At 49.0% G+C, this 13219-nt stretch overlaps 3 protein-coding genes and 1 non-coding gene across 4 annotated transcripts; 3 read left to right on the top strand and 1 right to left on the bottom strand.

Annotated features, from left to right (window-relative positions):
- Positions 1 to 1076: 1076 nt before the first annotated feature.
- Positions 1077 to 3122, top strand: F5B22DRAFT_633742 (pyridoxal phosphate-dependent transferase; the record flags this gene model as incomplete). The annotated part of the gene is made up of 3 exons (XM_047976882.1): positions 1077 to 1233; positions 1303 to 1921; positions 2051 to 3122. The coding sequence occupies 3 exons, from the start codon at positions 1077 to 1079 to the stop codon at positions 3120 to 3122; spliced, it is 1848 nt and encodes a 615-aa protein (XP_047835048.1).
- Positions 3123 to 3471: 349 nt separating this feature from the next.
- F5B22DRAFT_355906 (60S ribosomal protein L4-A) lies at positions 3472 to 5706 on the bottom strand. The gene is made up of 4 exons (XM_047971009.1): positions 5207 to 5706; positions 4883 to 5102; positions 4610 to 4760; positions 3472 to 4560 (listed from the first exon to the last, which is right to left on the bottom strand). The coding sequence occupies exons 2-4, from the start codon at positions 5085 to 5087 to the stop codon at positions 3801 to 3803; spliced, it is 1116 nt and encodes a 371-aa protein (XP_047835047.1). The 5' UTR covers positions 5088 to 5102; positions 5207 to 5706; the 3' UTR covers positions 3472 to 3800.
- A 725-nt stretch (positions 5707 to 6431) lies between these two features.
- F5B22DRAFT_t34 lies at positions 6432 to 6533 on the top strand. Its single transcript has one exon. It is a non-coding gene; the product is annotated as a tRNA-Glu (tRNA).
- A 2872-nt stretch (positions 6534 to 9405) lies between these two features.
- On the top strand, positions 9406 to 13029 carry F5B22DRAFT_355719 (uncharacterized protein). The gene is made up of 3 exons (XM_047971008.1): positions 9406 to 10742; positions 10805 to 10993; positions 11047 to 13029. Exons 1-3 carry the CDS (start codon positions 9600 to 9602, stop codon positions 12772 to 12774), a joined length of 3060 nt encoding a protein of 1019 aa, XP_047835046.1. The 5' UTR covers positions 9406 to 9599; the 3' UTR covers positions 12775 to 13029.
- The last annotated feature ends 190 nt before the right edge of the window (positions 13030 to 13219 follow it).

Here is a 13219-nt window from a genome sequence, read left to right as displayed (position 1 = left end):
GATGCGAATGGTGGGCGCGGCTTCCATTCAATAAGCCGAGTCGCAACGTCCAGGACCAATACCACGGTACCGACTTTCCTGACCAGGTCAAAGGCATCACACTGCATATTTTAGTGCTCAGTGCTCAGTGCACTTAAGTAGGTAGCTGTCAGTGGCTTACTTGCCTTGCCTACCTTGAGTACCTACGAAGTACCTAGTAGGTGCTGCTAGGTTGAAAGAGACTGGTGGTAGAGAGATAAGAAAAAGAGATAAGAAAAAGAGGACATTGAGCCATCAAGCCTCTGCGCATCATGGAGGAAGCAGACTTATATCTAAGACCTATCAAAGAGAGCCGAGGCGGGAGGCTCGGCCAGCTCGCTGCGCTAAACACCCATGTCCAAGTCATGAATCCACCCATGGCCATCCACCATCCATGGTTATCATCCGTGGTTATCGTCCGTGGTTATCATCCACAGGTCACACAGCACACCAGAGAAGGAGGCGATTTGTAATCGGGCCTCTCAGTCGTCCGTGTACGCATACCGAGGCATACCAAAACTCCGGGCACCACGCCCTGCGGAAAACAACCATGTAAGTATGTATGTATACGACCAGACACATATATCTATCTACATACCTAGGTAGGTAGTTGTTATCTAAAGACGCAGTAAGAATCATCATGTACATACATATATATTTCCCGGGCTAGTAACCACCTAGCATCCTTTCTTCTTTTTTCGGCTTTTTGGCTTCTCTCTTTTCCTCTCTTTTCCTCTCTTTTCCCTCTCTCTTCTCCCTCTTCTCATTCCGCTTCTTCTTCACCTTTGTTCGAGCGGCCCACATTCCTCTATATCATCTAACCTAGATATTAGGTAGGTACTGTAACTCACATACTAGGTTGCTAAGTACCTGCCTACCTAAGTACATGTTATACGTAATTTCCTTCCAGCCAAGACATATGTAGACAGAACTCGCCTCTTACCTACTACGATATATCCATTCACTCCAAGTCAAGGCTGGCTGGATTGGGCTATAATACGATCCCGTATTCCACTTCGTCATAGCTTCTCGACACCAGTAACTTCACCCAAGGCAAGATGGACCAATCAATGCCGTGCGATGCCGACATGGCCAAACCCCTGCCAAAAGACTTGAGCCACCATTACTCCGATGTCACCAAGGCACGGAAGCCCAACTCGCTCAAGTTGCTCTATAAGCTTTTCACCATTCCGGGTATCGGCAACCTGGCTGGCGGTTCGTATAGACAACATCATGCCTTGGTGTGATGTGCCTCGTTCGCCCACTTGTACTTACCTAGAGCAGGTCTTCCCAATGCCCAGTTCTTCCCGTTCGATACGCTCGAGGCTCAGTCAGCGCGCCCGCAGCGATGGACACCAACGCCAAATCGCCCTGGCAGCGATGATGCTCTCTCTTCTGCCGTGACTTCGGTAAAAGTGTCGTCTGAGGGTCCCAAGACGGCTTCCCACGTCGTCGTTCCCCATGACGCTGATACCCCTGATGTCACCAAGAAGATTGATCTTGCCACTGCCCTGCAGTATGGCCAGGCCTCGGGCTATCCGCCTCTAGTTTCGTATATTCGCCAGTTTACTCGCGAATGCCTGCACCCTAATGTCCCATATAGGGAAGGGGCTGAGGTTGCCCTAACCGTAGGGTCAACAGACGGATTTGCCAAGGTGCTCGACGTCTTTACTAACATTTGGGTGGAAGAGAAGAACGATATTCGCGAGCGACCTGGCATGTTGGTTGATATCTTCACGTACCCTAGTGTTATGAACCAAGCTCGGCCCAGGGGTGTCCAGATATGCCCTGTAGAAATGGATGACGACGGCATGGCACCGTATGGCCCTGGTGGATTGGAAGATGTCTTAGCAAACTGGGATGACGCAAAAGGAAAGCGACCCCATCTACTATATACTGTCTCGTAAGTTTATCTCAATTCTAGTCTTTTCTCTATTCTTTTCTCTTTACCCCTTTTCGGCCTTTTTCTTGAACATATATAATCTTCCACATAAACAGCTACATATTTTTTACTAAAACAATGATACTCCAGAATGGGTCACAACCCAACTAGCGGCGTACTTTCACTGGAGCGGAGGAAAGACTTGTATGAGATATGTAGCAAGTATGATGTGATTATCGTTGAAGATGACCCTTACTGGTATCTCCAGTTTCCGTCGGCAGAGATCGAGGAAGCAAAGTCACGAAACATGCCGGTTCCCGTGTCCAAGACCGCCAACACCTTGCCTAAGAAGTCGGGCTATCCTTTCCTAGACTCACTAGTACCTTCATTTCTCAACATTGACGTCGATGGCCGTGTTGTCCGACTGGATACATTCTCGAAAACAGTTGCACCAGGTTGTCGGCTTGGCTGGGTTACGGCCACGCCCCAGATTTGCTCACGTATAATAGCCGTGTCGGAAACTGGTACCTCCCAGCCGTCGGGCTTTGTCCAAGCAATGATTGCGGAAAATATTATGGGTCCGCAACCTGAGGCCACTGCCGCATTCATGTCACGATCGCGAAAAGATCAAGCTACCTTTACCGGCTGGAAGACGGAAGGATGGGTACGATGGCTCGCGGGCTTGCGTGGCGAATACGAACGGCGCATGAACGAGATGTGCACCCTCCTGGAGGAAAATGCGTATCAATTGAAGCAATCGACGCCTGTTCGTGATGCTGATTCGGACTGGGGCGTCATTACAAAGACCAAGCTATATGATTTCAGGTGGCCCCGGGGAGGCATGTTTCTATGGGTTAAAGTGCACTTGGAGAATCATCCATTGTTCGGCGCGACAGGGACTCAGGGTACTGTTATCAACGGACCAGCGCTCTCTAAAGCGCTCATGGTATTCTTGACGCACAAGCCATATCTTGTCCTCGCGAGCCCGGGCATGATGTTCAGCGCCAGCCCCCAAATCGCCGCTCGGCAAGGCTGGTCTTTCTTCCGTCTCTGCTTTGCTGCCGAGACCGATGAAATGAATCGTGACTGCTCGGTACGGTTTGGGCACGGCGTACAGAAGTTCTGGCGGGTTAAGAAGATAGAGGAGCTAGAGGCTCTGTTGGAGGAAGCAGGCACATTCGAGGTTGAGGAGTCTGAGATTATGATGGCTATGGGCTGCTAGTTTCCCGATACAAATAAGACGGCGGATGTATGATTTAAGTGAGCAAAGTGGGAAATGTGTCTTACGACCTTGAGACCACACATTTTGACTGAACAATATAGTGTTTGGGTTCGCATCTTGGAACAACGTGCATGCACACTAGATGATCTATACAATCGCCTGCTTTTGTATTATACACCACGACCTTATCTCTGAAAGTATAAACAACTTCTAGGCAGACGTCGAAGTCAGGTGCTCAACATTAGGCGACTTCTACAAAGCTTCATTTTCACCCTAGTAGTGGGACTACTAATATCATTCCAGTTGATACGCTGCAGACTGATAGGCATCATGAGTGACTCGTTTTATCAAGTGCAAACGCTACAACGGGCAAAAGTTGGAAGTAGCTAAGGCTACTTAATAAGTAATGCTTTGTCTAATGTTGTTACTAAGCAACGTCACGCTTCATACTCATCCAGTGTTGTTGCCTTTTACTGATGAGAAATACAGGTAATGCAGCGAGTCACCGAATACAGCATTTAGACGTTTGTGAGGAACAGAATTTAGGGCGGAAATATGATCATAATGACAATTCCATTGATTCACGAGACCCTATGAACCCATTACGCCCATGACAATTGCAACCCAATGCTCTCTTAACCGGATTTTGAGACAAGCTGCTCACCAAGCTAGTCTGACTTAGTCCTCCTTCAAAACACTGAGGAAGGCCTCAGGGGTCTTGGGGGGCTTGGCAGCCTCCTTCTTCTGCTGGCCAAGTTCCTTCTTAACGAATGTCGAGTGGTAAGGGTTGAAGCGCAGCATAACCTGCTTGTTGCGCAGAGGGTTCTTTTGAATGCCAGAGCGCTTGGTCAGCGAGCTACCCTTGGGGGCATTCAGTACGCTCTGAATTTCGGAGCTGTTGATCAAACGGCTCAGATCAGCCTGCGAAACAACGTTGGAAGGCAATAGGAAGTCCTTCTTGAGCTCAGAAGGTGTGGTGGTAGTGCCGTAGATGCTGTCAAGAGCCTTGAAGGCAGCCGAGGTCCAAACAATAAATCGTCCCAGGTGACCACCAGGAGCCAGCTGGAGAAGGTTGAGGGCGTAGACAGAGCAGGTTTCGACACCCGGCAAGTTGCGGGTGCCCTTTACGAGCTCGGTACCGTCGACTTCGGGGTCGTAGATGACGAGGGGACCACGTCGTTGGCGGTGACGACGGCCTCGAAGCTTGCCCTTTCCGGCGCGTAGCTTCTTGGATTTCTTGGACTTAATCACATCGGCAGAGGCACCGACAGCAGACAAGATCGAGAAAGCGTTGGCAGTCTTGGCAGCAGCACCTCCCTCGAAGATGGCGGAGTCAACAACCAGGGGAACTTCAGGGACGTTTGAAATCTGGTGGCCACGGGCCAGGAGAAGAGGGGCAACGGCGGAGGCAGCAAGAGCAGAGGCAGTAGCGAATCGCCTTTATATTGTCAATTTCTCCCTCATAACAGTATTGGAGGTCCACTTACTTCTGTCCCTGGTTGATCTTAATGTGCCACTTGCGCCAGATCTTGGTTGGGGCGAACATGCGACCGGAACGACACATGTTACCGAAAGCAGCTTGACCAGCACGGTGAGTACCACCACCAGAGACACGGGGAATACGGGCAACAGCGCGACCTGAGCATCACATCGTCAGCACATCTCCATGTCTCTAGCAACCTAATTCCCTTGCCATCCGCGTTTACTCTCAACTCGTGGTCCTCAATTCATGCATTGCATGGAGATAGCGGGCAACTGACCAGTTCCCCAGGATTCGGCCGAAGTTTGGTGGCCTGCCTTCTCGCTCACAGCATAGGGCTGGCGCTTGTTCTTCGCCATACCGGTATGGACTTGCTGAACAATGTCGGGTCGGATGGGAGAGGCGAAGACAGTGGGAATGGGGTGGGTAGCTCCCGAAGGAGAACCATCTTTGCCGATGATGGTGACGGTCGGTCTTGAGGCCATCTTGAAGTCGCTGGGCTATTTCCAAGTAACGTCAGTCGCCAGGATCGAAAACACACGGGGTGCAAAGGGGAATATTGATGAGCGAAGCCTCAATGCTATGATATGGGTGGCGTGCGTACCTCGACTTTGCGGTGGATGGTCTGGAGAAATTCGGTTGGTGATGGTTCTCAGGTTGAAAATTGACGGGTGAAGTCCGCAAATTAATTTTCTTGTGGGAGTGGAGGGCTAATCGATTCGTTTGCGCAGCTGATGACAGCTGCGGGGACATCTCATTCGGCCTGGCTTGAGTGTCGCATGCACGTACCTACACCTACCTAGCTCTGTAAGTACCTAGGGATGTCCTTATGGTCGCCCGCTATGCTTTACCCCACCCTTCGTATTGAACGATTGGATTGGTATTGATGTTGTAGAGTACGGAGTACTTCGTAGAAGATTTAGTCTGCTAGGAATCCACTGTGAGGGGTAATAGCCCACGCCCACCGCACCTGCCAACAACTACAACCCAAGCCATCGTTATAACTCCATCTTGAATACTATGCCAAAGACTACCTATAGTTAGCCTACCTCAGTCTTAGACACTCGCGCCGTGCGGAAAGGCTTACTTTATCCCATCGTCTTTCGAGAAGGCTTCAGAGTCCACTGGTCTAGATGTCTATCGAGAACCTCAAGTTATTTATGCAGCCATGACATGACCCTGGGCAACTGAAGCTCTTACTGTCCCCACGAAAGGAACGTGTGTGTCTACGATAGGCAGTGAACTCTTCTTACATGAGATACCTAATTCCGAGGTTTGGTATGGCTGGAGTTTAGTGAGATAATAATACTACCAAGAATACTAGTAGCCCCCTTGCCTCCTCGCCAATTGCTGTGCTAGAACGGCTCAGAAACAAGAGAAGTTATGCTTTTTCATACCAGAATTCAATATTGAAAGTTGTCTGTGCATCACGTGGGCGAACAGATCTCCCTCCTTTCTCAAGAGTCTATGCCAATCCTTGCGTACTTTGGCTCCCCCCAAGGAGGTTTGGGGTCTTTAATCTTTATGTGAAGTGGAATTGGTTTACGCAAAGCTACTTCTGTTTTTGAAGGAATTGCAGTTATTTGGAAGTACCCAAGTTTTATCAAGTTGACTAGTCATTATCGAATTAAAGACCCAACCCTCCATTGGGGAGAGCCCGAAGGAAGGTTGGTGACGGAAGTAGAGTTCCAACAGTTACATGTACGAAGTAAGTAAAGGCACCCATCCTAGCGGATTTGTACCCCACCTGGTTTGAAAATTCAATTGGATGAAAGCTGCACAATTAAGCGACAATATATATACAATGTTTAAAGCTCAAACCGCATCAATCCGAATTGGTGTAGTGGCTAACATTTGACGCTCTCAATATGGAAGACTCTGGTCATCTGTGCAGTACCGTCAAGCCCGGGGTTCGATTCCCCGATTCGGAGTTGGGACTCACTTTTAGCTGTTTTCTACTTTTTGTCCTTCTTAACTTTTCCCTTTTCTTTCTCTTTCCAGTCTCTTATTTATTATTTAGGCTTTAGCTAGATGTATGCAGGCGAGATGATTATATAACTCACTTCTTTTCTTTGATCTCGAAGTATATAGTAGGTAATACCATATATATACCATAGATATAGCATTATATAACATGCCCCTCCCCTCTAATCGCTTATATAGAAGATTACTGGTGTTTTATTATAGACTGATTAATAAAGATGGATGGGAGAATTATCACTTTCAAACCGTTACAGTCACTTCCTCTAGAATGAAAACTGACAATCAATTAGGAAGGTAACTAACACCGATTCTTCCTCACCAACTTGCAATAGTGTTGTTGCCACGCAGTCCAGACCGTATCTAAGTCGGTCGAGCTACCTACCCATCTTCTCCCCCATGAGGCATTACCTAGCTAAAGACATCGTGCAGACATAGGTACACACTTGTACTTACTACTATATCTAGATGTAGACTACCTAGGGAGGCACGCAAGGATCGAGCAAGTTGCCGAATTTAACTAGCATGATAAGACGATACCGGCTTAACCGGTCGCCTGTGGTGGTACGTAGGCTAATGCTGTGAAAGTCGGGTCCGGCACGCTTAACATACAATTCCAGTAACCTTACACCGATTTTCCGCCATTGGTTCCCTTAAGAACCTTTAGTTGCTAACTGAACGTTGCAGTCGCTAACACGAGGCTGTTCGGATGAAGACTCAAGTTGGAAGCTGCCCGGATGACCCGAGGGTGTAGACATTGGATGCACATTAAGTCGACCATTCTAGCATATGACATCTAATTATCTGATTACAATGTACGCTTAGGATGACCTTGCATACCATTAAATCCTGTGACTAGCAGCAATGCAACTACAACCACCAAGTATTGTGATATTGAGGAATGTTGCTAGGTAGCAGATCAGGGCTTGAAGATATCGTGAGAAGGCACCTGCGGGCTGCTACCAGTAAGATTCTGTCTTGCCCTTCCTTAGAGGTGCCTAAGGGTATGTGGTCTAACGCCACCAGTGTGCCCTGGCCACCTTGTCGTCTGATAATCTACCTAGTTGTGACCTGTCTCGGCAGCATTGTATGTGTTCATGATACCGGCATCGCTCCGTCTCAGCGCCCCTGAAGCACATGGCCAACAGCAGCGTTCCAGACTTTTACATTCAGGTCACAAGGTTTATTGTGATTTCGGAAGATGAACCCATTAGTTGCTCGTTTGTGCGCTACCTATACAGCCCTCGCTAAGTGGGCATCGAGCAGGCAACCCTTCAGCTACAAGAACATCCAATGTGTCTTTGACGTACATGTACATACTATGTATATGCATGTGTGTATGCGCGCACCGTTGTGATTATGGTAGGTAGGTCACAGTTATCCTACACTCCAAGTAAGTACCAGTAAGCAGACCAATCTCACGATACCATTCCAGATTCGACGAAATATCACTTCGCTCACCTTGGCGCTCGAGTCAGTTTGAAAATTTCTTCGGGCTCACAACGGCAAGCGGGGCTACACCGGCTGCGGACTACATACATACGTAGTACATAGGTACCTACACATACATGCATGCATATCCGAGACCCAAATTGCGGCTACCCGTTGGGATTTTCGTCTGCATTGAGTACCAATTTGGGTTACATGCCATGTACACATATACGGTATGTAGGCAGGCTCTATAGGTAAGTATGTATGAGGTTCGAAGTTATGTGATGTTGCAAATAAGTGGTTACCTCTAGGTATTTACGTGCCAGGTACCGCTCGACTTGCTAATACCCATGTAGGAGTTCTCAACTACCGATCACTTTCATACATCTTTCGGCCCTTGAATGAAGACGGATACCAGCGTCATACTAGTCTACCAACGTGTTGGCATGTCTAAGCAATATAGCAAAGGTCGTAAATAGCAATCCTCCAATATCAAGAAAGTCGGAGACTGTTTTGAAAGACTATCGTGTCTCCAGTTATTCAGGAATCCGGTTAGCATATACATACAATGCACTGCGACATCAGACACACTACCTGTGCACTGCTGGGCCATACATTGGCATGCAAGTTCGTGAAGCTGAAAAGACACTATTGATTGGGGGCAATTACCACCACCTGACGACTATTTCCTCACCTTGCGTACCGCTGTCTGAATAGGCAGGAATCCAGAACACCGAAGGTCTGGCCACTTCTTGAGTTGCCTTCCTATAGTCAATACTAAGCGAGACATCAGCCTTTCGTACCTATAGAAAGCCATGAAACGCCATGCCCTCTGGCCCTGCGCCGAGCTGAAAAGCTCATCGAAGCTCTCTGAAAATGATGTAATGTCATATTTACGTTTCTCGATGAATAGCTTCGAGAGAGCTATTGTCACGTCTTACTGTCTCTAAGTTAGATATCATCGGATAGAACTTCGCACGACTGCGACAAATATTATAGGGTAGTTTCGATAAACAGGGCACCGGGATTCGGTCGAACCTGGATTGGAATAATGATCTTGCTAGCTCGGTATGTCCCGTGGGCCCTGAAAATCCACGTGTGGATCATCAGGTAGCATGGCGCCTCTGCTCCTTGATAGTGCATATTACATTTTACACCACCATGCAGGGGACGACAGTAGATTGTCTCGGTCTCCATCCGCTCCTGTTGTTGGCTTGCATTAGTCGTCTGTCCCACCTGTGCGGCTGGATGCACAGGTGGAAGACTCGTCCAATCCTAGCTTGCCTATTAACCATTTTGGTCAGATCTCGTATTCCATCTCCGCTACTGTGGCACCTTAGCTGGGGTTGACAAGACTTGACAACGATAATGACGGCTAGTAGGCAAAAATATACTGGTATAATCAGTTTATGTATACCATGGTATTAAAGTCCTCTCTTTTGCTTCGTGTTGGATATGATCCAGTTGACTCTCTGTCTCCGCCGGTACCTTCAACCCAGTCAGGCTGGGCTGGATATATGGTTGGCTGTCTTCTGTTCAGCATAATTAATTCTTAATAGTTCCGGTCCTCAGGATAATTCTTCGCCATGCGCAGGTCTACACAATTCTTGTCGGCGCTGCTCTCGCTGAGCACGCTGGCAAGAACAGACCCAACATGGCCATCTCAGATTGATGAGCTGGAAGAGATCATGTACCAAGTGCAAGGCTATCGTGGCCGCGAATTTGGCGGAACTGTTATTCCCTGCTCAAGTGAAGCCTCTGGCCCTGGACGTCACAACGCTGCTGAGTGGTTAAGAGCCGCTTTTCACGATATGGCGACTACCACTATTGCAGGTGGCCCGCGACAGGGTGGCATGGACGGCTCTTTACAATATGAGATTACAAGTTCAGACAACATCGGCCCCGCCTTCAAGACAACGCTGACCTTTATGGCTGATTATTATACAAGTAAATCCGGCGTGGCCGATCTGTTAGCCTTGGGTGTGTACTATGCCGTGAGGTCTTGCGGTGGCCCGGTCGTCCCCATCGCTGCTGGTAGAGTTGATGCTACAGCAGCTGGCCCTATCGGCGTCCCTCTGCCCCAAAACTCGGCCTTCACCTTTGAAAACCAGTTCCTACGGATGGGATTCAGCAAAACCGAGATGATTCAAGTCGTTGCATGTGGCCATACTATTGGTGGGGTCCACGAGACCGAATTCCCTCAAATCGTCCCAGTAGGCAGTACAGAAAAGGGCGAGGCACCAATGGATTCTACAGTGGCCAAGTTCGATAACACGATTGTGACAGAGTATCTATCAGGCAATACAACGAACCCTATGGTCGTGGGTCCATCAATCCGCGCCACGAGAAACGCTGATTTCAAAGTCTTCAACTCGGATGGAAACGCGACAATGACCACTCTGGCGGATCCCGAGACCTTCACAAACGTTTGTGCTACGGTGTTGCGCAAGATGATTGAGGTTGTCCCTGATGGTGTTGTTCTTACCGAACCTATTCAGCCTTATGCCGTCAAACCAGTTGACATGCAGCTCACACTGAACCCTGGAGCCTCAACCATGCAATTGTCTGGGTTCATCCGCGTTCGCACCACTGATTTCGGAACCGACTCTGCCGAGAGTGTTTCGCTGACATACAAGGACCGAAATGGCGGCGATGATTGTGGTGCATTGGGCTGTACGTCTACGGCTACCCTCTTAGGTGCTACTGAGGGGTTTGACGATACGTTCGTAGTGAGTTTACATGAAACTGACTCCAAATGTATTGAGTTCTGTCCCTAATCAACTAGCCATAGTGGTTCCCTATCAGTGTTCAAATTCCAACTTCTTCAGGCATCTCCTCCTTCAACCTGGCTGTCAACATGGCTAGTGGAGTGTCTCAAGAATATGACAACAATGGAAATTCGTACCCCATGCAGGATGCTGTCATCATGCAAAAACCCCAAAGCTGTCTGCTCGAAGGCGACTTGAAAGTTGTGGCTGCCGTGAGTTGAACCTCTATTGACCTTGGTTATATCATATTGACGTTCTGACATAGGTTCGCAACGACCTTGGCTCTCAGCCCGTCAGACTGCAGGTGTCATATAAGACGCCTGTCAATGACCCAAACCGCCCAGTCCCCACTCTTAACAATGCCACAGTTACCATGACAAAGGGTGACTGTGTCGGCCTCTACACCTTGTTTACGGGTACCTATGAAGGCCTGGGAGACCTTGACTATGCTACCAAGTTTGACGTGGTTACCGGAACTGGTGAAACGGCTTCACAGGATGCTTTCAAAGCAGCCAGTGGCTTAGGGGCAAGATGCGCCGCCTTCGACGCGCCGCCAGCTTCGCTCTGCTCACGTGCTGATGATCCTCCAGTCGAGTCCTCCTCGACGTCGGTTAGTGTAACCCCGACTGTGACCTCGCCAGGAACAGTTACGAGTACGGCAGCAGTAGAGACCCCATACCACAGAGACACATTGGGCAACTTCACGCTAGTTGGTTGCAACACGGAGCCAACAGTCGCCGGAGCGAGGGCTCTGAGCGGTCCTAGCTATGTTTATGATGGGATGACACTTGAGAGCTGCATGACCAACTGCACAGGGTTCTATTATTTTGGCACTGAGTATGGGCGTGAGTGCTACTGTGGTAATAAGGTCCATACAGCCAGCACTAACGTTACATTGGATGAGTGTAATATGGTTTGCTCCGGCGATGAGACAGAATTCTGCGGCGCTGGCAACCGCCTGGAACTATACGTTACCACAGGTCCCATCCCAACTCCTACTGGTACTCTGGCCATCAAGCCCACTGTGACACCCTATCTGCGTATCGGCTGTTATGAGGAGCTTCCCACCCGTGCCCTCACGGGAGCTACTTTCCCCGGCGAGTCCATGACTTTGGAGATGTGTGCATCAAACTGCGCTGGCTTCACTTACTTCGCCACTGAATTCAGCACTGAATGCTACTGCGGCCAGTTCATTGACCCCAGGAGCAACGTCACCGACGACGCAGAATGTAACATGACCTGTGGTGGCGACGAGCTGGAGTACTGCGGTGGAAGTAATAGGCTAGAAATGTACAGACTCATCAACCCACCCACGTCGACCTCGATGATGCCAACGCCTACTATCACCCCAACGCACAAGCCCACTGTTCCTCCCTATGCTTTTCAGGGTTGCTGGACCGAAGGCGATGGTGTGCGAGCTCTCGACTCAAAATCCACGGCAGGAAATGTCACGCTGGAGTCTTGTGCCGACTTCTGTCAAGATTACCATTTCTTCGGAACCGAATTTGGAAGCGAATGCCATTGTGGTGACATTCTTGCCGCTTCGAGTAACCAGACGGACCTGGCTGACTGCAACATGCCCTGTGCGGGCGACCCTACGGAATACTGCGGCGCTGGTAACCGCCTGGAACTTTATTACTCTAACACGACAGCCGGACCATCACAGCCCCTCGTAGTTGGCAACTACTCCTGGTACGGATGTCAAACCGAGGGTACGGGGGTCCGCGCGCTTTCAGGCAAAGCCCTCGTTACCGCCAACATGACTCTCGATCTCTGTGCGACGTTCTGTGAGGGATTCAAGTATTTCGGCGCTGAATACGGCAGCGAATGCTACTGCGGTGATGAACTCGGCGAGGGCTCCGAGGCTGCCCCTAGCGGTCAATGTAGCATGGCTTGTGCGGCCGATGAAACGCAGCTTTGTGGCTCTGGAAACCGATTAAGTGTATATGAGTTGACACCCACAGATCCTGATACGCCGCCGGAGGAAGAGTAATGATGTTTGTATATGTATGAGCATGTGAGGACAGCCTTTTCGATAGGAAATGACACTGCTGTTTTGGTTCAGCATAGCAAAAGGAGTTTTACGTAGCTAGGGCAATCTGGTCTTGGACTTTTCTTCACTTCACGATGGAACTTGAGACGAGGAGCATGGGAATCCATATTGGCTAATCGATATGGAATAGCTATATGCTTACCGAGCTTTGAAGTATGGACATAGATACCAGGGAAAGATATTTGGATCTAGGATTTGAGGCTTGGTAAGTACCTATTCTTCGTGTAGATTATCTAATGTATACGATTTGATATATCATCTGTGCCCACACTGGATATTATCATTGGATTACCTTTGGACTACAGCCGAGATGAATACTACTTCGTTAGCTTAACGATATCATCTCATCGATGGAGTCTCGCTTACGACTATAGCTAGAAATGTT

The sequence above is a fragment of the Xylaria bambusicola genome (genome assembly GCF_022495145.1).
Source record: "Xylaria bambusicola strain CBS 139988 unplaced genomic scaffold F5B22scaffold_4, whole genome shotgun sequence".
NCBI classification, from domain to species: Eukaryota; Fungi; Ascomycota; class Sordariomycetes; order Xylariales; family Xylariaceae; genus Xylaria; species Xylaria bambusicola.
This window is presented reverse-complemented; position numbering and strand designations above follow the sequence as displayed.